Source organism: Gorilla gorilla, chromosome 1 (assembly GCF_029281585.2).
Source record: "Gorilla gorilla gorilla isolate KB3781 chromosome 1, NHGRI_mGorGor1-v2.1_pri, whole genome shotgun sequence".
Classification (NCBI taxonomy): Eukaryota; Metazoa; Chordata; class Mammalia; order Primates; family Hominidae; genus Gorilla; species Gorilla gorilla.
This window is the reverse complement of record NC_073224.2, coordinates 169,537,362-169,561,679: the sequence shown is the minus strand read 5'-3', so window position 1 is coordinate 169,561,679 and position 24,318 is coordinate 169,537,362. Positions and strand designations below refer to the sequence as shown.

Below are 24,318 nucleotides of genomic sequence, written 5' to 3'. Positions count from 1 at the left end.
TGGTTGAACTAGTTTACAGTCCCACCAACAGTGTAAAAGTGTTGCTATTTGTCCACATCCTCTCCAGCACCTGTTGTTTCCTGACTTTTTAATGATCGCCATTCTAACTGGTGTGAGATGGTATCTCACTGTGGCTTTGATTTGCATTTCTCTGATGGCCAGTGATGATAAGCATATACCTAATGCTAAATGAGTTAGTGGGTGTAGCACACCAACATGGCACATGTATACATATGTAACAAACCTGCATGTTGTGCACATGTACCCTAAAACTTAAAGTATAATAAAAAAAAATTTAAGAACTTCCATTCCAAAGAAATTAAATGTTAGCTATTTGAAGTGGTGAATGTGGAGAAGACAGGCTTGCCCTTGCCTTTAAGCCCACAGATTTTTGTATTTAAAACAAAAGCAAGGAATTTTGTGAATACACATATACATATATTCCAGATGCTTCCAAATAATTAAAATGTGATTTCTAGAATATTATCATTTTATCTATTTCCTATCTGAACAAAAAGTTAAATCACTAAGTTCTTTAAAACAGCAGTTCCCAACCTTTTTGGCACCAGGGACCGGCGTGTTTTTTTTTTTTTTTTTTGAGGTGGAGTCTTGCTCTGTTGCCAGGCTGGAGTGCAGTGGCACGATCTCGGCTCACTGCAACCTCCGCTTCCCGGGTTCAAGCGATTCTCCTGTCTCAGCCTCCCGAGTAGCTGGGATTACAGGCATGTGCCACCACGCCTGGCTAACTTTGTGTTTTTAGTAGAGCCAGGGTTTCTCCTTGTTGGTGAGGCTGGTCTCGAGCTCCCGACCTTAGGTGATCCACCTGCCTCGGCCTCCCAAAGTGCTAGGATTACAGATGTGAGTCACCCGTGCCCGGCCTCAGGGACTGGTTTTGTAGAATACAATTTTTCCAGGGACAGGGGGATGGTTTCAGGATGAAACTGTTCCACCTCAGAACATCAGGCACTATTTCGATTCTCATAGGGAGCATGCAATCTAGATCCATCGAAAGTTAGATTATCATAAGGAGTGCACAACCTAGATCCTTCCCATGAGCAATTCACAGTAGGTTTCCTCCTGTGAGAATCTGATGCTGCCGCTGATCTGACAGGAGACTGAGCCCAGGGAGTTATATTGCTTACCCGCTGCTCACCTCCTGCGGTGTAGCTGGATTCCTAACAGGCCACAAACCTGTACCTGTCTGTGGCCTGGGTTGGGGACCCCTGCTTTAAAGTAAGGGACTTACTCTTAGTAATCATTTTATCCCTCAGAAATTTGCACAATGTTTCGTATTTTATCTTAGTTTCTTATATTAGCTTGTTGAGTTGAAATTATAGAAATCTGAAACCTTTAGATACTTTTATAATGCATTATAAAAGTCTTATGGCAAACATATGTATAAAATCCTGAAAATTGTTGATTTTAAAGAACTTTTTACATTATTTTTCAATTTTATATTACCTAGGGTCAGTCTACATACCATCAAAAGTCTAGTTTCTCGTTAATGACAGAATATTCTTTTGTTGTTGTTGTTATTGAGTATCAATATCAATTTTTTCTTTAAGTTTTTATGTGTAAAAATCAAATCCAGGTGTATTTATAAAAAATTATTTTAAGTCAAATGATTTACCTTGTTTCACTGTAAAAATCTGGTAGTTTGATTTATATTGTCTCATTTTATCTATTAAAACTTTCAGAACTACATAACAAAAAGATCAAAAAAGTACAAAGAATAGTAACCAATTCTTTTCCATTACAAAGCATATTAAAATTTATTTTGAACCTTTCATTGACATTGATTCATTTAGTTTAGAGTTGAGAACTAGGTAGAAATTGTTTGAAAAGATATGATGTTTCAGGAAGCATGTCACTTAGTGGAGATTGGATGTTTTGAAAAACATTATTTGCTTCATGCTACTTTTGGATCTCAAGTGTGTTTTATTTGACTCTTGAGCCTTTAGAGAACAAACCTTATTATTCTTTACTATATCGGATAGCCAAACTATTTAACCAAACTAGAATTGCTTTTAGTTGCATTTTTCTTGGTGACTGAGAGTTCCATATATTTTGTAAGTGTTTATACATAGAAGGAATGAATGTTTCTTAATGCAATGTTCTTTTCATTTTATCTGATTCCCTTCTGTCTCAGGTACAAACAGGTACTTCAGGCAAGTGGCATCTGAATTTGGATTAAAGATTTCTTTTGTTGATTGTTCCAAAATCAAATTACTAGAGGCAGCAATTACACCAGAAACCAAGGTAACTCAGCTCGTTTTCAGTTTTGCCTGTTTTTCCTTCGATGTTTTGTTCATCATTTCTGTTTACTAGAGGATATAATTTAATGTGAATAACAAATTTTATTATATGCCATTGGAAACATCAACAAAATTAAGATAGACTGTCATCTCCGGGGTGTTATAGCATAATGGTAGTAGATGATTTCTGGAGTAGAATTCAAATTTTAATTGTTATCTTAGTATATTATCTTGGGCAAATTATTTAACCAAAGTCTCAGTTTCTTCATTTGCAAAATGAAGATAATTATACCGGTTTTATAGAAAGGGGAGTGTGAGAATCAAATGAGATAATGAATATGAAATGCTTAGTATAGTTCCTAGATACATGGTAATTGTTAAAAAAAATTTCTATGCAGGAGCACCTAATTTTTAACTGCATAGCCAAAAGAGTATTGGTAACAGAAGTCATCACAGAGATTGGACTATAGAAAAAGAAGCCTGCCAAACCCCCAAACTCGAAGCACAGTGGCTTTGCCGGACTGTAAGGGATGCTGCCCAGATACCAGTTAGATGTAGAGAATAGGCCACAAGCAATCTTTAGCTTCCATCCCGGGAAATTTGTATGCCACCGGAAGGTGTTTTGTGTCTGAGTGAATGGCATATGTGATATTCTTTCTTGGGACCTCATTTAAATTCTGTGTGGATAAAAGAAGGACCAGTGTCTTTTATAAGTCAGCTGTTTACAACTTTTTGCTAATGATTAAAAGGTTAGAATTGTATCCAAGATTATGTTGCAATGAATGCTAAAAAATAAATATCTTTTCATGTACAAATAATTACTTTGCACATTAACATGGTTGAGCTTTTGGTAATTAAGGTTTGTTTCCAGAAGAACTTGTTTTTTATCTTGCTTGGGAGAAAAGTCACATTAAAATAGCTGGTCTGAGTCTTTTTTTTTTGAGACGGAGTCTCACCCTGTCACCCAGGCTGTAGTGCAATGGCGCGATCCCAGCTCACTGCAAGCTCTGCCTCTTGGGTTCAAATGATTCTCCTGCCTCAGCCTACCAAGTAGCTGGGATAACAGGCGCCCACCACCATGCTCAGCTAATTTTTATATTTTTAGTAGAGACGGGGTTTCACCATGTTGGCCAGGCTGATCTTGAACTCCCGACCTTGTGATCCGCCTGCCTCAGCCTCCCAAAGTGCTGCGATTACAGGCATGAGCCACCGTGCCGGGCCCTGGTCTGAATCTTTCTAAGGGAGGAAAGCAAATTATGAGTACAGTAAGTCTTGTCAACAGAATTTTATATAGTGACTCTACCAACTTGAATTAATACATTTTTCTTCCTAAAATATCAGGTTTTTCACTTGAAGTAGAATGTTTAAGTCCATGTAAAACCTACTTTTTATTTATTTGGTAATTTTTATTTTTTTTATTATCAGTAGGAATAATAAATTCTTACCAGGAATAATTTTTATAAATTCTTTAAATAATTCAAGATTTTTGTAGAATATGTATTATTTAACCATCTTATCTTTTCCAGAGTAAAACTCTAAAGTCAGAAGAGTATTAAACGAGATCTCTTGCCCATTTAAATAACAGGTAATAAAAAAAGAATCAGCTGGGCACAGTGGCTCATGCCTGTAATACCAGCACTTTGGGAGGCTGAGGCAGGAGGATCACTTGAACCAGGAGTTTGAGATATATAGTGAGACCCTTTCTCTGCAAAAAAAAAAAAAAAAAAAAATTGGCCGAGCATGGTGGCACATGCCGGTAGTTCCAACTACGGGGGAGGCTGAGGTAGGAGGATCACTTGGGCTTGAGAGGTCGAGGCTGCCGTTAACTGTGATCATGCCACTGCACTCTAGCCTGGGCAACAAAGTGAGACCCTGCTGCTTAAAAAAAAAAAAGAAAGTAATTCAGTACAATGGCATTTCGTTCAACAAATAGAATTCTTTTCTTTGGTCTTTTTGATAACTATCAAGCATCTACCATGTGTCTGAATTGTGGTAGGTTTTGAGATATAAAGGTCATTGTTACTTTTTAAGTAGGCGGTAACCAGGTTTTCTGTTGTGGGTGTCACTGTTCTTCTTTAGTCTAAAGCCCATGCTCTTCAAGTCTTAGATACTTATTCTATAGTTTCTAGAGTTTCTGGCATTAAGTTCATATTAAATATATTTTTGGCATCATAGGGACAATTCTCTTTCATTAAAATTCTAGGATGTATTCTTACACAATCTATGTTATTCATCTCTGAGACAAAATTTCCAGACACTGAGCTGTCTTTGGAATACACTTTCTTTTTTAAGAAAAGTACAATAATTAACTTTAGTACTTTTCTGTTTACATGTACGTTATCTCACTTGATCTTTACAAAAAATTCTGTAAGATAGGTATTACCAACCCAATTATACAGATCAATAGGATACATTACATACCTATGGCTTCAGAAATTTGCAGGTAAGGCTGGGATTCAGATTTGAACCTCCCAACATCATCATCCATGTGTTTCCATTATACAATGTAGCTTCCCAGATTGTTACAATATATGAGATGTATGTTTGTAAAGTATATTTTTACAAACTACTGTTATTTGCTGAATTATTTTAGCTTGTTTGGATCGAAACCCCCACAAACCCCACCCAGAAGGTGATTGACATTGAAGCCTGTGCACATATTGTCCATAAGCATGGAGACATTATTTTGGTCGTGGATAACACTTTTATGTCACCATATTTCCAGGTAAATGAAAACAATTTTTTTGGCACAATTAGTAGACCACATATATCTGTAATTAGGAAAGAAAGGACTTGCTTAAATTAAAATCATGATCAAATTCATGAAATCTAATCATAATTATTTACTGGATTGAGAATTAAATTTGGACCTCTTCTACCATTAGTTAATATCTTTTCAAACCTATGTTAATATCCTCTATGTTACTTTGTGTTTTTTATTTATTAAAGCTTACCAGTTCTCAAGGCTGCACGTGGTGGCTCACGCCTGTAATCCCAGCACTTTGAGAGGCCGAGGCGGGCGGATCAGGAGATCAGGGATCAAGACCATGGTGAAACCCCGTCTCTACTAAAAATACAAAAAATTAGCTGGGCGCAGTGGCGGGTGCTTGTAGTCCCAGCTACTCGGGAGGCTGAGGCAGGAGAATGGCATGAACCCGGGAGGCGGAGCTTGCAGTGAGCTGAGATCACGCCAGTGCACTCCAGCCTGGGTGACAGGGTGAGACTCTGTCTCAAAAAAAAAAAGCTTACGAGTTCTCTTAGGGTGTGTAAACTCTGAAGAAATGGCCTTATTATGTGATTGTATCTGCTAATACCTTATACATAGTAAGGACTTGAATGTTTATGCATTGATTACAAATCAGTCATATTTTTCAGTCACCTTGAATATTTTTATATATATTCTAAAAGAAAAGTGATGCTCAATGATTTCAGTATATATTATACATATTATTTCTCCTAGTTTTTATTCCTTCAGCACTCCATATACTATGCCTAGATCTCTTTAACTTATTATTATTTTGAACTTTTACTTTATTTATTTTACATTATAGCTGTAAGTATAGTGCTCTTATGTTAATCTCTTTGGGTGGCCATAACAGAATACTATAAATTGGGTGGCTTACAAACAGCAATTTATTTCTCACAGTTCTGAAGGCTGGGAAGTCCTCAATCAAAGTGCCAGCAGATTCAGTACCGGTGAGGGCCCACTTTCTGGTCCATAGATGGAGCCTTCTCGCTGTGTCCTCACATGGTAGAAGAGACAAGGCAGTTCTCTGGGGCCTCTTTTATCAGGGCACTGTATTAGTCCATTCTCACACTGCTGTAAAGAAATAATCCAAGACTGCGTAATTTATAAAGAAAGAGGTTTAATTGGCTCACAGTTCTGCAGGCTGTACAGAAAGCATGATGCTGGCATCTGCTCGGCTTCTGGGGAGGCCTCAGAAAACTTACAGTAATGGCAGAAGGCAAAGGGGAGCAGGCACAACACATGACCAGAGCAGGAGCAAGAGAGAGAACGAGGGGGAAGGTGCTACACACTTTTAAACAACCAAATCTCACAAGAACTCACTCACAATTGTGAGGACAGTCCCAAGGGGAGATGACTCTAAACCATTCATGATATATCCACCCTCATGAACTAATCACCTCCCTCATCCACCCTCATGAACTAATCACCTCCCTCCAGACCCCACCTCCAACATTGGGGGATTACAACTCAACATGAGATTTGGTGGCGACACAGATCCAAACCATATCAGGCAAAAATCACCCTAATCACCTCCCAAAGGCCCACCTCCTAATCATACTAGTGATTAGATTTCAATCTATGAATTTTGGAGGACACAAATGTTCAGACCATAGCAGCTCTCTTTAAAGATTTCTTTCCCTACCTAGCCCCCTCTGCATTCGTTTCCTCCCCAGACCACCCCTCCCATACATCTTCTATCCTTTCCTTTTTTCTCTGTCTTGTGTCTAGTTTCATCCTCTTTTGTGTTTCACTTTCTTTTGTAGATCACTTTGGGATCTCTTTATAATTAACTTGTTTCCTGCCTTTTCCACACAAGTTCTCCCTCTCCTTCCTCTGAGTAACCCAACTCTTTCCTTTCCTTGTTAGGAGTTACCTTCTTCCTGCTCTTTTCTTCCTGCCTGTACCTTGTCATACTTAGTACACTTCCTGTAGTTCATCTCTATTCTGCAGAGTTCCTGAAACCCACCTCATTTTCTCTGGCTCTTCAATTGGGCAGATGTTTACAGGTTTTATTGTTTACATTTCCCCCCTTCTGTTCTGGGTCCCTGAAGTTGATCCAGGTTGCTGCCTCCATGTGACTGGCCGACTCCCTGGGCAGTTTGTATAAACCTGCTTTTCACCTTCCTCCATTTTATTCGAAGGCATTGTCATGGTTTATTTTCCTTTCCTGAAGCACACTTCCTGGCTACATTGCATTCAGACACCTTCGTGGGCCATCTGCCTTTGGCTCATAATGTATCTTTGATTGCTGATTTTATCAGGTAAAGCAGTCTGTTTCCAAGTGAAAAATCTTCTGGCATTGTCTATTTGGCATCGTCTATTTGTCCCAGGTGGTTTTCAGTGTAAGATTCCTTATCGCAACTCCTTAGCCCATATGCCACTTACATTAGGCCAGTTAATACAGCATAGGATAGCTTTAGCTGAGACATAGTGAGTCCTGTATATTCCCAAAAAGATTGCATACGTTTTGTAGCCTGGACCTGCCCGGGTTACTCATCAAACCTGGCCCTCTTTCTCCTATTACTGTCACTAACATAGGTCTAGTTTTTCTACCTTTTTGAAGCCCACATCACATTCCTCATGCCAATGATTGGAATTTGCTTCAATTTGGATTTATTCCAGCTGAGATACTCAGAATCACATCATCCCTAAGTAGCCACATGTGTTGTTTCCAAATCTTCCTGAAAAAAATCTTCTCATTGTCTTACCTTAATGAAAATGGAATATATTCTCTTTCTTCCCAGTCTTTTGTCCTCTGGATCTTCTGTAAGTCTCACGAAAGGCAAAATAGACCTACCATCATCAAGTTTCAGAGTGGCACCTCTGGAGTCAGGCAGTCTGGGTGTGAGTCCTGGCTCTACCAGCTTTTTAATCTGAGGGATCTATCTCATTTTTCTTAGTCCCCTTTCCTCACCTGTATGATGAGAGCCATAAAGGTACTGATTTTATTGAGTTAGGTATTTTGTACACTGCTTCCCTGGGTTATATAAAGTATGTAGCATGATTCTCAGAAGATAATGAGATCAGAGGTGTTAGTGATTTGGTTTTTGTTTTTCCTTCTCTTTTGGCTGTAGAGTTTACAGAATGTTAGCACTAGAAAAGACCTTAGGCCTCACCTACTTTGACCCCATCCCTTTAGAGATGTGCAAACACATATGCAGAGAGTGCTTTGGGCAATATTTTACCTAAAGCTTCCTATTTTTGAAATACCCTAAATGAAAAGTTCCCATAGCCACCTATACTAATATCTTCCAAAGACTAAACAGCTCTAATGAGGGTGAAATAAACACACATAGTTCTATGTTTAGGAAAATGTAAAGGGAAAGGTGTTGATAATGTATTTTTTTGTTTGTTTGTTTGTTTTGAAATGGAGTCTTGCTCTGTCACCCAGGCTGGAGTGCAGTGGCGCGATCTCAGCTCACTGCAACCTTCGCCTCCCTGGTTCAAGCAATTCTCCTGTCTCAGCCTCCCGAGTAGCTGGGATTACAGGTTTCCACCACCACCCCCGGCTAATTTTTGTATTTTTACTAGAGACGGGGTTTCACCATGTTGGCCAGGCTGGTCTCAAACTCCTGACCTCAAGTGATCCACCCGCCTAGGCCTCCCAAAGTGCTGGGATTACAGGCGTGAACCACCACTCCCGGCTTGACAGTGTATTATTAAGTGGAAAGTCTACACCTTTCACTCTGGTTGTAAACAAATACATTTTAAGACTACAGGATTAACCTAGAGGACATTATGTTAAGTGAAATAAGCCAGGCACAGACAGGCACATATAGCATGATCTCATTCATGTGTGGAATGTAAAAAATGTTGATCTCATAGAAGTAGTGAATAGAACAGTGGTTACTAGAGTCTGGGGAGGGGCGGGTGGAGGTGGGGAGGACAGAGGATGGTCAATGGGTACAAAGTTACAATTAGAAGGAGGAATAGAGGAATAAGTTTTGGTGTTCTACTGCACAAAAGGATGATCATAGTTACAGTAAGATACTGTATATATCAAAATAGGAGAGAGGATTTTAAATGTTTCTACTACAAAGAAATGATAAATATTTGAGATGATGGGCATGCTAATTGCCCTGCTTTTGATCATTACACAATTACACACGTATTGAGCATCACATTATACTCCATGACTTAAAGGATTAATTTACAGGAAAATTAGGTGAAAGAAAACACTTTAAAAAATTCCTTTTCATTTTTATTTTTCTTAATTCTCCCAGTTTCAGACACATTTATTTATTTATTTGAGACAGAATCTTGCTCTGTCACCCAGGCTGGAGTGCAGTGGTGTCATCTCAGCTCACTGCAACCTCTGCCTCCTGGGTTCAAGTGATTGTCCTGCCTCAGCCTCCTGAGTAGCTGGGATTACATGCGCGTGCCACCATGCTCAGCTAATTTTTTTGTATTTTTAGTAGAGACAGGGTTTCACCATGTTGGCCAGGCTGGGCTCAAACTCATGGCCTCAAGTGATCCACCAACCTCAGCCTCCCAAAGTATTGGGATCACAGGTGTGAGCCCCCGCACCCAGCAAATTTCTTTCTTTCTTCTTGTTTTTTAAGATAAAGTCTTGCTCTGTCACTCAGGCTGAAGTGCAGCGGCTTGATCATGGTCCACTGCAGCCTGAAACTCCTGATCTCAAGTGATCCTTCTGCCTCAGCCCCCTAAATTGCTGGGATTACAGGTGTGAGCCATTCTCCAACTCCCAGCCATCTAGATTTCTTATAATACCTAATACAATATACATGCTTTATAAATAGTTGTTACACTATATTGTTTAGGACCTAATGACAAGAAAAAAGTCTGTACATGTTCAATACAGACACAACTGTTCATCTGTTTTTCCAAGTATTTTTTTATCCGTGGTTGGCTGAATCCATGGATGTGAAACCCACACATAGGAAGGGCTGAGTAATTAGGAATCAAGATCATGACAAACCCCAAATGTAAATAATCACAGCATACGTCATGAGGTTTTAATGATTAAAAATCTAAGCAGATGAGTTTATACTTACTCTACATAAAAATTGCTGAATGTTCATTTCAACTATTTTATGTGTTTAATGAGTCATAAAATACTAGAGTCTCTACTGTAGGTAATAAATTTAGAGTCCTGTCAGCAATTGCTATAAAGAAACAGGTTCAAGAGACCAGTTGACCTGGGCTTATCTGCTCTTTCCAAGAAACTTTTGCCTTCAGATTCAATACTGGATTCAATACTTTACATTTTTCTTTGGTGGGAGGGAGGCAAAGGAGAAATAATATCAGAGATCCTGGAAAGTTTTAAGATGCACATACTTTTGCAAAGTTAGTATTGATTAGAATAAGAATGGAATTTATAATTGCAAATAGGCAGGTAATGAAGCATATTTTCAAATTGTTTCTCATTTAAAGTAAAAAACTTGTTCTTTCAGCGCCCTTTGGCTCTGGGAGCTGATATTTGTATGTATTCTGCAACAAAATACATGAATGGTAAGATGCGTACTTTGAATGTTCTTTTTCATGGATAGGTGAAAATTGCATAGGGCTTGGCTTTTGATCCCTTTTCTTTGATTATTTTATAGATTATTTCCTGTGACTCATAGAGAGAGTAAAAAAAAAAATCCTTTGATTAAATGTAGGATTTCATTAACAGTACACAAAACTATGCTCATGATTTATGAGAAGACGATTAAAGTTGGCCATAAAAAGTTATGCTTTTATCTTGCTGACACCTTAAAGAAACATTTTGTTTTTATATAATTTTTAGTTTCTTGTTTTAGACATAGCTTTTGCTACTGGCCAGTTGAAAAAAGTTTACTTAAACTTATTTTATAGAGCTTTTTCCCTGAGAGTTTTTTCAAGTGAAAATCACATTTTGGAAGTTAAAAAATAAAGAGTAAACATAAATTGTTTCTAACTGAAATTTTTGTTTGTTTGTTTGTTTGTTTTTGGTTTTTAGGCCACAGTGATGTTGTAATGGGCCTGGTGTCTGTTAATTGTGAAAGCCTTCATAATAGACTTCGTTTCTTGCAAAATTGTAAGTATTAAAAAGTCCAGGTTCCCTATGACACTCTCAGTGACTACATTTGATATTTGTATTTCCACTAAGTGATGTGAAGTGATGGCATTCTAATAATTTATGAAGAAATGAAAAATAGAGGAGAAAAATTCTGATTTTTTTTATTTATTAATTTTTTTTTTTGAGATGGAGTTTCACTCTGTTGCCCAGGCGGGAGTGAAGTGGCGTGATCTCAGCTCACTGCAACCTCCACCTCCTGGGTTCAAGCGATTCTCCTGCCTCAGCCTCCTGAGTAGCTGGGATTACAGGTGCCCACCACCATGCCCAGCTAATTTTTTATATTTTTAGTAGAGACGGGGTTTCACCATGTTGACCAGGCTGGTCTCAAACTCCTGACCTCAGGTGATCCACCTGCCTTGGCCTCCCAAAATGTTGGGATTACAGGCATGAGCCACCGTGCCTGGCCAAAAAAATTTTTTCTGATTTTAGAGGAAAGCGTTATAAAAATAGTTATTGCAGGCTGGGCACGGTGGCTCATGCCTGTAATCCCAGCACATTGGGAGGCTGAGGCAGGCGGATCACTTGAGCTTAGGAGTTTGAGATCGGCCTGAGCAACATGGCAAAACCCTGTCTTTACCAAAAATACAAACCAATTAGCCAGGTGCAGTGGCATGTGCCTGTGGTCCCAGATACTCGGAGGCTGAGGCAGGAGGATTACCTGAGCCTGGGAGGCGAAGGTTGCAGTGAGCTGACATCATGCCACTGCAATCCAGCCTGGGCAACAGAGTGAGATCCTGTCTCAAAAAACAAAAAACAAAAACGGTTATAGCATAGCAAAGCTTTATGATATGATATAAGAAATGAGTTTTTTTATTTTCATGTCCATCTTAATTATAATCATAATTTGATAAAGCCCTAGTGAATTTTTAGTTTCAAGACTTAATGGTTTTTTTTTCTTTTTTAAAATTACATCTGAAATGAGGGCTTTCATATACTATACCTTTTATATCATGAATGATGGTTAATTTTAAATAGCACTTACAGTATAAACTTACATTTTTCAGTAGATGTCTAAACACCATTTCCTATTTACATTGCTTAGTTTATCTCCAGTATAGTTAAAGATTAAGCCATTGTAACTTGACAGGTAAAATATAAACATGATTAGGAATAAAAATGTCCTCCACAAGGGAAACTGAAACTTATTGCTTGATAAGTGTCCTTTGGTTTATAAAAAGTAGAAATGAAGTATATATCATGGAGGCATGTGAAATCATTGACCGCTTTGCACAAAGGCTAAATAGAATATTAGTAGAATATTCAGTAATGATAGGACTTGAACTGCTGTTTTTCTCTGTATGTTAAAATAATTTTTCAAAGAAATACAAGGTTAGGCTATGAACAATTTATGATTTTATTAAAATCATAGAAAGGACTACTTATCTTCATATTTGAGAAGTTTATATCATTGTGCTTTTACTTAGTTTTCAGCATATTTGCTTCCCCTCATTTTAAAGTAAATTTCTCTAAGCATATTCTATGCTTTGTTCTTCTGCTTCTGATTTGATATATTATTTTCCTCCTAGAACTCAAACATTGAGCTTTATACCTAGCTTCTGAGAGTCACTATGATGGAAAAGAGAAGCCAGATAATTTCTTGGCCATACCCTGCCTTCAAACTTATCCAGGATGTGTTCATTTTGCAGCTCTTGGAGCAGTTCCATCTCCTATTGATTGTTACCTCTGCAATCGAGGTCTGAAGACTCTACATGTCCGAATGGAAAAGCATTTCAAAAACGGAATGGCAGTTGCCCAGTTCCTGGAATCTAATCCTTGGGTAGAAAAGGTTATTTACCCTGGTATGTTAATTTGATTTCTAAGCAGATCTACTAGGATTTCAGCAGTTATCCTGAGCATCGTGTTTATGTAACATTTATTTGTAAGTTAGGTGCTTTCACCTATTGTTTTTGTTCATTTATTATTGAGCACTGCCATGTGTCAAGCTCTGTGGTGGGTCAGGTGGAAAGAAGATAGACCTGGTCTCTACCGTTGTATTGCCTCTAGTTTAGTGGATGCTTGGATAGTAGAAAATCAGTTTTATGCATTAGTTGTTCCTGTGGTGGTCTGTGATTTGAAGGCTTGTGTATACCTATTCAAAGATTTTAACATTAGACTTTTCAGTTGATTTGCTTATAATCTTGTCTGTCTGCTATTCAGCATTAACTGTCACTTTAATCTGATAGAGGTTTGTCCCAGTTGAGACTTGATATTAGGTGCTAAAATTCCCCTGAGGTTCTCTCTCTCTCTCTTTTTTTTTTTTTTTTTTTGAGACAGAGTTTCACTCTTGCCTAGGCTGGAGTGCAGTGATGCAATTTCAGCTCACTGCAACCTCTGCCTCCCAGGTTCAAGTGATTCTCTTGCCTCAGCCTCCCGAGTAGCTGGGATTACAGGTGCCCGCCACCACGCCCAGCTATTTTTTGTATTTTTAGTAAAGACGGGGTTTCACCATGTTGGCCAGTCTGGTCTCAAACTCCTGACCTCAGGTGATCTGCCTGCCTTGGCCTCTCAAAGTGCTGGGATTACAGGCGTGAGCCACTACGCCCGGCCCCCTGAGGTTCTCTCCTGTATTTTTATTCCTTCACCTCTTCCAGCATCTAGAAAGTCTTCTGTGGAGTTAGCTGACTTACATCTTACTTTTTGAATTTATTTTTACCAGTCTTTTAAGCTGTGGTGGTCCTAAGTAGTTCTTTTCTTTTTAGATCCTTTTGAGGGTTCTAGCATCTAGAATATATAGAAAAATTAAGACTGGAATTTCACTAGGAAATTCACAAGGAATTTAGAGAAACCAAAGTGAAATACATATGAAACTAAATGCCCTAAATGTACTTAGGTAAAGAGCTGTTGATTGATATATATTTTGGATGGAGGGAGAGAGAAGAGTTTTGAGCTATGCCATGAAGAATGGGCAGCATTGGTTAAAAGGGTATAGACAAGGTATTGGAGATTTATTCAAGAAATATTTATTAAACGCCAGCTATGAGCCAGGCTTTGCACTAGGAACTGGGATCCAATTAGTAACAAAAGAAATGGATTTGCCCTCATGGAGCAACTCTGGTGGCTAAGACAGATACTAAGCAAGAAATTACAGGATATAATTAACAAGGGAAGTCCAGGTTGAAGGGACAGCATGTGCAAAGGTCCTGAGATGAAAGGGAGTGCAGTGGTGCTGGCATAAAGAAAGCTGAAGAGGGTAGAAAAGATGAGGCAACATGAAGCTGGAGAGATAGGGGCCCGAGCAAGTAGTCAGATGTGAGCATGGCATAATCCTCATCTTAGGCTTATTTGCAGTTAAGTAGACAGTGAAAAATACCACCCCCCCCCAAAAAAAATTACATGTTTAATTCTAAAATAAGACTTATGATACCTTATGATTACAGGGCTGCCCTCTCATCCACAGCATGAGTTGGTGAAGCGTCAGTGTACAGGTTGTACAGGGATGGTCACCTTTTATATTAGGGGCACTCTTCAGCATGCTGAGATTTTCCTCAAGAACCTAAAGGTAAACTTACAAAATAGGTTTAAAATTGTAGGAGGTAAGGCCTTACAGCAGTTCACTATCTCTCACTTCTACTCAAGCCAGATAATGTTTTTGGATCTGCAGGTTACACTCATAAACCTCTTTATCATGAAATGCATTGGGTTGAAAACGACTTAAACAACAATGTGGCAGACATCTAAATATGTTCACTTACTTAACTCTCCACATACTACAATCAGTTTGGAGACACAGAGTATTCTAATGCATTTATTTAAAAGTGAACCCCTTTTTTCAGATGAAATAGGTAAAACCTCGAAGTAGTGTGCAGTTAGTGCACTGCACAAGGGCTGTTCTAAAATCTATCCTATGAATGGCTTTCCAAACCCTGTGCCTCCTAAGCTGCATCTGACTGGGGTGAGGCCTTTGTCTAATTTTCAAAAAGCCAGGAGGAGGCTCTCAGGGGCCTTGAGCAAGAGGTCTATCCAACTCCATACACTGGGCTTAACCTTGAGCTCATGCAGTTTAAATACTACAGAATAGATTAACAGAAAGCTGCCAGATTAGTCAAAGTGTTCCTGGTGTCACCTTAATTTAATACATTTACCAAAGTAACTTTTAAAACATTTGTAAAGTTTTATGACACTATCACACTCAACATAAAAACAGTGGTGTTTTTTTTTCCCCCCTATTCCAGCAGGGAGTTAAAGGATGTATTTCATAAGTGATATATATTAACAAGGAAGTATGTATAACTTGGGAAGCATTTAGAGATTTTTTTATTTAAGTGGTAACCACAAAGCAAAGTCTCAAATGCAATAATTTTTTTTTTTTTTTTTTTTTTTAGGCAGAGTTTCACTCTTTTCCCCAGGCTGGAGTTCAGTGGCATGAGCTCGGCTCACTGCAACCTCCACCTCCTGGGTTGAAGTGATACTCCTGCTTCAGCCTTCCAGGTAGCTGGGATTACAGGTGCATGCCACCATGCCCAGCTAATTTTTGTATTTTTAGTAGAGACGGGGTTTCACTAGTTGGCCAGGCTGGTCTTGAACTCCTGACCTCGGTGATCCGCCTGACTTGGCCTCCCAAAGTGCTGGGATTACAGGCATGAGCCACTGTGCCTGGCCTAAAAACATTTATTTTTAGATTTTAGTATTTTTATTTTACTAGAAAATCTAAATTCATGTTTTCTTTGCTATAGCTATTTACTCTGGCTGAGAGCTTGGGAGGATTCGAAAGCCTTGCTGAGCTTCCGTAAGTATAGTTCTGTTTTTCTCAGTATTTTAAATTTGATGTCAGCTTTAATGATTGGGAAAGAAATATGATAAGGTCAGGGATAATTCAAGATATTTAACAATAAGAATAGCATGACATTAATGAGAATGGACTCTAACCCTGTCAAGATGGAGACCCTGATAAAATCTCATGGAGGGCTTCTTGTTAGTGAGCGGTGTCCTCCCAAATGTTGCTTCCTTCCCTGCTCTGTCAAAAAGAGATTCCAGCAGTAACTGTATTCTAGGATCTCTGATCTCTGACCTCTAAGCTAGGGCCACATGTTCTACCCTACTCAGCCTTAGAGGCGATTGGAGACTTTGTACTAGAAAAGCTGTTTTCAAGGCTCTTTGGGAAACAGAAAATGTGTCTCTGATGAAACTCCTCCATGCCGTTGATTGTTGGAGAACAGCCCTACTAGATACTGTCAAATCTTTTGTTTTCTGTTCTCTGTAGGATAAACCTTTAATATCTTCATGTTGTGTACAAGATAAATCCAAACCCTAACTTGGTACCAGGCCCTTCAGTATCTAACCCAATCAATTCATCTAGTTTTATCAAAGCATCAGAGGATATTGGTACAAGAAGCAGCCTAAGATCATACAGTCCAGCAGCTTATTTTACAGGCAAGGAAACAAAGATCCAGAAGGTTGAGCTGATTGACTCAAGTGTCACACAGGAACGTGTTAGCAGCTTCATTCTTGGATTTGCATCAGAAACAGTGAGGGGAGGTAAAAGGTGCTTGGATCTAGATTTGAGATCTGCTTCCACCAATTAGTTAACCTTTAAACTTCCATTTTTTAACACATAAAATGAGATTAATAATTAATGATTTTCGGCCTGGTGCAATGGCTGACGCCTGCAATTCCAGTATTTTGGGAGGCCGAGGTGGGCCACTTGAGGTCAGGAGTTCAAGACCAGCCTGGCCAACATGGTGAAACCCTGTCTCTACTAAAAAAAAAAAACATTATCTGGGTGTGGTGGTGCACACCTATAATCCCAGTTACTTGGGTGGCTAAGGCACGAGAATCGCTTGAACCCAAGTGACGGAGGTTGCAGTGAGCCGAGGTTGCAGCAAGCCAAGATCGCACCACTGCACTCCAGCCTGGGTGATGCAGCAAGACTCTGTCTCAAAAAAGAACCAAAAGAACAACAAAAAATTAATGATTATCATTTATTGATTACCTGTCCCCCCAAGCATTCCTGATATATATATATATATTACCTTTATTATATGCTACTATGACCATATGTTGTAATTATTGCAGGGTTAAGTCAACATCATAACCTAACTATTTTTAACTGTACTAAATGTATACGGTGTATTTCTGTGTCTTCATTTTTATAAACATCTGTGGAATAACTTGTTTTGCAAGCATTGTGTGGAGAAATGTCAGGGCCCACCAAAGTTTAGGCCTATTTTCTGTCTTTGTATAGGAGTTTACAGTTAGACCAAAAGTCAGGCAGTCTCACCAAGTTAAAAAAAAAAAAAAAGATGTCTAAATAATGACTTGAAATAATTCATGTAACGCAGATTTTTGTTAGTCTTTCCGGAAGATGCCTGCTAGTAAGTTTGGATGCACAAGAGGGCACACTCAGCATGTGAAATGGGTTTGTTTTTCACAGTAATGAAATGTGTATTACGTTAAGTCTCTCTTGTTTAAAAAATTGTCTTAAAATAAATCTCTCCTGATTTATTTAGGGATTTTTGTTTAAAGTTGCTTGGCCCCCAGACACTGTGGTTTATTTAGGCTATAACCCCTATGCCAGAGGATGAGTGGATTTAGGTCAGGGCTTGTCTGTTCTATCACCCTTCATTCTGTGTCTCCCAACTCTGCTGCTACTAGTGCAGTGTTGCAATATGGGAGGAAGGAAGTGAAGCTAATGTGTATTAGCTTAGTCTCCCAGCCTCACAACACATGTAACTCTGTGACCTTAGAAAAGTAACTCATCCTCCCTAAATCTCAATTTCCTCAATTTTAAAATGTGGACAACACTCTGCATAGCTCTTAGGTTTGTTGCGAGAACATGGGAAAAAAAATCCCTAAGCTAATGCCTTCATTCATACTAAGTACCCAATAAATGTTAGCACCTACTATGAACTATTATCTTTTATTAGGCATCTCTACTACATTCCAAGTGCTTAGAAGTGCTTTATACGTGTTCCTTCAAATTAATGCCTGTGACAAACCTTTAAGACAGGTGTTATGTCCAATTTTTATTCATTAAAAAAATGAATTAATGCACACAAACCACCTAGTAGAGTATCTATCTCATGGTAAGCACACAGTAGATGCATCTATTATTATTTCAGATAAGGAAATAGGCACTGAGGATGAGTAACTTTTATAAGGCCACATAGCCAGTATGTGTTAGGGCTAAGATTCATACCCAAGTTTGTTGGTCTCTGGGACCTGAGTTCTTATTTCTGCATGTACACACTCTTTTAAGGAATTACGAGTCTCCCAGGGCAGAACATTTTAAGATGGATGTTTGTGTCTAAACACTTTAGTAGCGTGACAAAGGAAGATATCCATCACTCAGACCACAGCTGAGATTTTTTTTTCCCCATGGCTCTCATGTAAGAGAGGAGAAAGCAGCTTAGGTATTGATTTTGCTGGTGGTGTGCAGGGAAAGGAAGAGTGTTGGTTGTAATACACATACTGGGGCTAAGTAAGATGCTAAACCTCTCCTCCATTATTCTTCACAGAAATTTCTCCTTCCCTGGAACTTGGCAGTCTTTTTGTCTATACTTGTTTGGCATTGTTTATCTAGACTATTTTGTTTTGCGAATTGTCATTGCTTTTAGCTCCTGCTTTGTTATTTAGGGTAAAGAAAATATCTCATTCTTCTTGGTTTCCCAATTTTTACTGCAGTGCTTGACATATCATGGGTGGTTTTCCTTTACATCTGTTGATGATGGTAATGGGCTGCTAGATCGTTTGAAAAATCCTTCCAGGCCTCTATGCCAGGAGTTATATTGTGGAATTCTGAATGCTTACTGGTTGCTACTAGTGATTCTTGGTCATCTTTCTCCGATGTGCCTCAGAAGGTCTAGCTCTGGATTGATCCAGAGGAAACTTATTATGACAGGCTTTTGGTCCAAGAGACCTCTTATAAGTAGCAATCCAGTAGGTTGGTCATGGAGTACATGATTTCTGGCCAAAGCTTCATTTAGGCAGGTATTAAAATATACACATTGGGGAGGCTATGCCTTACCCTACTGCATGGGGGTACTTGACACACACTTTCAGTATTTGGATTGAACATATCTTACCGATGGTATAAACAGGATAAAAAAAATCTTGCTTTTCATTTAAAATCATAGCTAGAAGAGATAAGTTTTGTAATTTTCTCTTTTTTTGCCTGTGAATTATAGGGGTATGCAAAATTTGATATTTGGAGCAGAAAAATGTTGAGGGTAATTGCAGTTTATGAGACAGAAACATGCCTCCACTGACACAATATAGTGATCAAAAATTTGCTCATGTCTTCTTTCAGGACAATCATGACTCATGCGTCAGTTCTTAAGAATGACAGAGATGTCCTTGGAATTAGTGACACACTGATTCGACTTTCTGTGGGCTTAGAGGATGAGGAAGACCTACTGGAAGATCTAGATCAAGCTTTGAAGGCAGCAGTAAGTCTTATTATTGTGTGTGTGTATGTGTGTGTGTGTGTGTGTGTCTGCTTTATCTTGGGCATGGGGGGGTCACTATATTTACAAAGAGTGGTCTCACTGTGAACTCTAAAGCTTTTCTGTTCCTGTAATAGACCAGGTGTATAAATAAACGTATAGGGAGCTCAGTCAAAGTGCATATTTAAAGGATGGTAGTATTCAGAAAAAGGACTTCTTGAGGAGTTGAAGCTATGGCCTATATGTTTAATAACATCTTTTTCTTGTGCACCGTTATTATAGCACCCTCCAAGTGGAAGTCACAGCTAGTATTCCAGAGCTGCTATTAGAAGCTGCTTCCTGTGAAGATCAAATCTTCCTGAGTAATTAAATGGACCAACAATGAGCCTTTGCAAAATTTTCAAGCGGAAATTTTAAGGCACCTCATTATCTTTCATATCTGTAATTTTCTTAGGGATCATCTCTGTTAAAAAGTTTTCTGTATGTCATGTTATAATTACAGGTCAATTCTGTTAATATCTTTTTGTTAATTTTGCTCTATGTTTGCCTCTGAAGGAGGTGAGATTTGTGCTACTTTGGGAGATTACGTTCTTTTTTCATGTCTAAGATTTATTATTTTGATCATGTTTATAATATAATGGTAATTCATTTTTGATGTTTTGTGAAGAATTTAAATTTAAACGAATGTTCTTAAATCAAGTGTGATTTTTTTGCATATCATTGAAAAGAACATTAAAAGCAATTAATGTTACCATAAGCTGAAAATCAAATACTTGAAAAGTTTACTGTGAAATTCTACTGATTTAAGACTATACTTAATATTTTTAAAAAAATAAATCAGCTGGGCGCGGTGGCTCACGCATGTAATCCCAGCACTTTGGGAGGATAAGGCAGGCGGATCACGAGGTCAGGAGATTGAGACCATCCTGGCTAGCACGGTGAAACCCCATCTCTGCTAAAAATGCAAAAAAAATTAGACGGATGTGGTGGCGTGCCTGTAGTCCCAGCTACTTGGGAGGCTGAGGCAGGAGAATGGCGTGAAACCAGGAGGAGGAGCTTGCAGTGAGCCGAGATCATGCCACTGCACTCCAGCCTGGGCGACAGAGCGAGACTCCGTCTCAAAAAAAAAAAAAAAAAAAAAGAAATCTAATTATCAAATGCATCCCATTGTGATATTCCTACATTATGTGACATTAACCTATATTCCTGGGTCCTTTTAATTCCCAACTACTGCTCTTAGAGGTCTTAGCCTTTTATGTTAATTTTTATAAATTCAATTAAATAACTATTATTCCCAAATCTTAGTGTTTGCAGATTAGTTATAAATCCTATCCAAGGCAGGTTAAAGGCCACCGTTTTACAGAGAAATAGTACTTTTTATATTTTTATCTGAAATAGTGCATTTGTTGAGAATAAAAGAAGGTATGTTTAAAAATAGAATCTTTTGGGCCTGGTGGTACGTGCTTGTAGTCCTAGCTACTTGGGCAGCTGAGGTGGAGGATCTCCTTGAGCCTAGGAGTTCCAGACTGCATTGGCGTCACTGCACTCCAGCCTGGGCGACAGAATGAGACCCTGTCTCTAAAAAATATAATAAAATAGACTATTTTATAGTTGAATGTATAGTTAGCAAGTTATCATCTGAGCCATAAGTCAAAAATTAAATCTTAAAAATTGTTTTTATACTAAAGGTTTTTCATCTTATAATATATCTTGATATTGCCATTTGTTTCGGTTAAAATAATATCATACAGCCTGATGAATAACAGTGCTGTTTAGGAGGAGAATACATAAAAATATACATTCTTCTATATTGTCCACACTCTTGAGTTATACCTATTGAGTCTGGAAATTCTGTCTCTAGAGGCAGTAGCATTTTGAGGCAGGTCCTATCTCACTATGGTTTCTGCCAGAACTGATTTCTTGCCATCTCAAGGCCTTAGGGCTGTGGAAATAAATGATCAACCAAATGAGAAAAGGAAAGGCTATTCTTAGCTTACTATAGCAAGGGAGTTAGCCACCATCACCTGGGTTTTGGCAGAAAGTTAAAGGCGGGCAAATGGGTGGAAAAGTTTTATAGCAGAAAAAAGGGAAGCCTTCAGATATGCCCTGGTTGAAGACTGTTGGCATGGGGAAGCCAGAAGCAGGTTGACTGGAGTCAGTGTTTCACAGTGGGCAGGTCTGTGTAATCCTACATCAAAGTCTAAGGAAGTTGAGAGGCCAAAGAGGCACCCAGTTTCTTAGAAAGAAACATTTAATAGGGATTTAGGAAGAGAAGCCATGACTGTATCTTGGGCAGTGATGAGGCAAGTTGGTGGATCCCAGCATAATTACCCCCAAGACCTGGGACTTTTATGCCACAGGGAGAGGAGTGGTTGAAAAGGAATTTGTAAGACAATTATGATAACATCAAAGCTGTTTGACCTACGGGCAGGATTTACTGTATGTATGAGTTTATCAAGGTGTCTTACTCTAAGGGCAGGATTTACAATAAGTACCTGCTCTTAAACAAGGTACAAATAGATAAATTGGAATGAGGGTTAATCAGAAGCTAACAGGGCAGATTAGCATCCAAGATGGAGTTGCTTTGGCCTCTAGATGGGGCATCCTGTGTAATTTGCTAAGGTGCTTATTTGGCTTTCTCTGGTCCTAAGTTGGAAGCAGGGGCAAAATTAGAGAAACTGTCAGTCATTCATTTCCTGACGATTCTGGGCCAATTGTTACACAAGTTATTGTTTAGCTTCCTGGATTGTCACTAAAGAAAGCAATCTGGCTTCCTGCAACTCTGACTTACAGCAGGCTGATCTCCTGGGTTGTTTATTGTTGATGAGGGTGTTGGTTTCTCGGGCAGCTTGCTGCAGGTTGTGGGTCGAATTTCTAATTTTACATATGGCATGGCCACTGTCCATTTCTATATTCAGTCTCTTAGGGCTTCTGGTGAGCAGTAAGTAACTACCATCGTGTTAGTCAAGGTTCTCCAGACTAACAGAGCCAGTAGGGCCTGTGCGCGTGTGTGTGTGTATAGAGAAAAATAGAGAGATAGATAGAGATTTATTTTAAGAAATGGATCATGTGATTGTGAGGCTGGCAAGTCTAAACTCTATTGTAGTGTTGAGTTTGAAATTTGCAGGGCAGACCATTCAGCTGAAAATACAGGCAGAGATTCTGTGATGCAGTTTTGAGGCAGAATAGCTTTCTTTAGGGAAACCTTAGTCTTTGCTGTTAAGGCCTTCAACTGATTGCATGAAACTCATCCACATTATAGAGATTAATCTCCTTTGCTCGAAGTCTATTTAAATATTAGTCACATCTAAAACATACTTTTACAGCAACATCTAGACTGGTGTTTGACCAAACAACTGGGCATCATAGCTGACACATAAAATTAACCATCACAACCACGTTCTAGGCACTGTTCCTCACTGCCTGAGAAGACACCATTATGTTTATTAGGGTTTTTGAGGTTTATCCACAGCTTTTGGTTATCTGCAACCATGTCTCCCACCATCAACATAGTTCACACTGAGATGAGGATTCTCTATTTAACACTTGGGCCCACCTTCTTCACAGTCCATCTGGTTTTGTAGAGGGAACATAACTGGACATTCTGGTCAGGTTAGGTGAGGCCAGGCCTTCAGGACGCTATTTTCACTGAGTTGCTTTATAAGGCACATTATGCAAAATTCCATCAGCTCTTCTGTTCACTACATTCACTGTTGAAATTCTAAGAGTGAGACTGCTGTCTCACACCAAAGCCAGTGGGTACTATCTTCAGTAGGCACGCAGCATCATGTTGGTATTTGATCCAGCTAGATGACATGTAAGAGAAAACTTTATTGTGGACTCTGTAAAGTGTGACATTCGTTTGTGACTCAATTTGCTCATGTATTTGTACCTGGGAGTTCATGACATAGCTAACTTCCAGCTGCTTTCAATTTACATCATAAAAGAAATGCATCATATTCTTCTCAGTGTCCTGGTAGTGCATTTTCCTTTAGTTTTTCAGTGAATTCTGTTGTAAGTAAAATGGATAAGATTGTTCATTATTTTGGATTATTTTGCTGAAGATGACAAGCTCTGAGATGTGAGGAGTAAATAAGAAAGTAACAGTAGAATCTGGAATATCTTTTAAAAATTAAGACATCATTTTTAACAGCACAGTAGGCTTAAATGACCTGATTCCACAGAGAAGCCAGGAAACAGTATGAAACTTCAAATTTATTTTGTAGAAATATGGAAATCTTAATAGTATTAAGATGCAAATCTTAATAGTATTTTTATAAAGTGAAAACAATATGATCACTTAATTACTCAAGTGGATCTGAAGAAAATTTCAGAGAAAAAAAAATAAAGCTTGGAATGCACTTTAGAAAAACACAAAAGGGAACACAAATGCTTCATAACAAATCTCTTAGGAGGCCAATATTGAAAGAAATAACAAAAGATGGTAAACATGATTAAACAAAATGTCATCAAGGAGTAACAAAAGTATTACTCAAAATAAAACTTCTCTTAGGAATTATCCAAAGACAAGTAATTGTTTAAAAAAGAATTTCCACTTCTATACAACAAAAGAAACCCTGATTTCATTTACTTCACAATACAATACACATTTACTTAGAAAAAAATGAGTGCAATAAAAAATGAAATTGCTTTTAAATTGAAAAAAGGATTGCTATGTCTTCTTTTAAATAAACACATTTGATTCAATTTTGACTTATTGCTCACAAAATAAATTTATATTTATTACAGAGGGAACTGTCAGATATTGCAAACTTCTTTGTCTTTTGAATAGTGTGCCTTTAATAGAACACATATAGCATAGTTCTAGGGATTAGAGTCTTCTGACTTCATTACTACTTTTACAGTAATTTA

At 38.4% G+C, this 24,318-nt stretch overlaps 1 protein-coding gene across 1 annotated transcript in view; it reads left to right on the top strand.

Moving 5' to 3' along the window:
- The window catches only part of CTH (cystathionine gamma-lyase), a 31,796-nt gene extending 8,385 nt beyond the window's left edge, over positions 1-23,411 (top strand). Inside the window, exons 4-12 of the mRNA XM_004025966.5 lie at positions 2,150-2,259; positions 4,849-4,980; positions 10,419-10,476; positions 10,946-11,023; positions 12,712-12,864; positions 14,443-14,564; positions 15,739-15,791; positions 19,311-19,449; positions 19,729-23,411. Coding sequence (XP_004026015.1) covers positions 2,150-2,259; positions 4,849-4,980; positions 10,419-10,476; positions 10,946-11,023; positions 12,712-12,864; positions 14,443-14,564; positions 15,739-15,791; positions 19,311-19,449; positions 19,729-19,755 — 872 coding nt within the window. The 3' untranslated portion in view covers positions 19,756-23,411. The remainder of the gene's footprint in view (positions 1-2,149; positions 2,260-4,848; positions 4,981-10,418; positions 10,477-10,945; positions 11,024-12,711; positions 12,865-14,442; positions 14,565-15,738; positions 15,792-19,310; positions 19,450-19,728) is intronic.
- Positions 23,412-24,318: the final 907 nt, after the last annotated feature.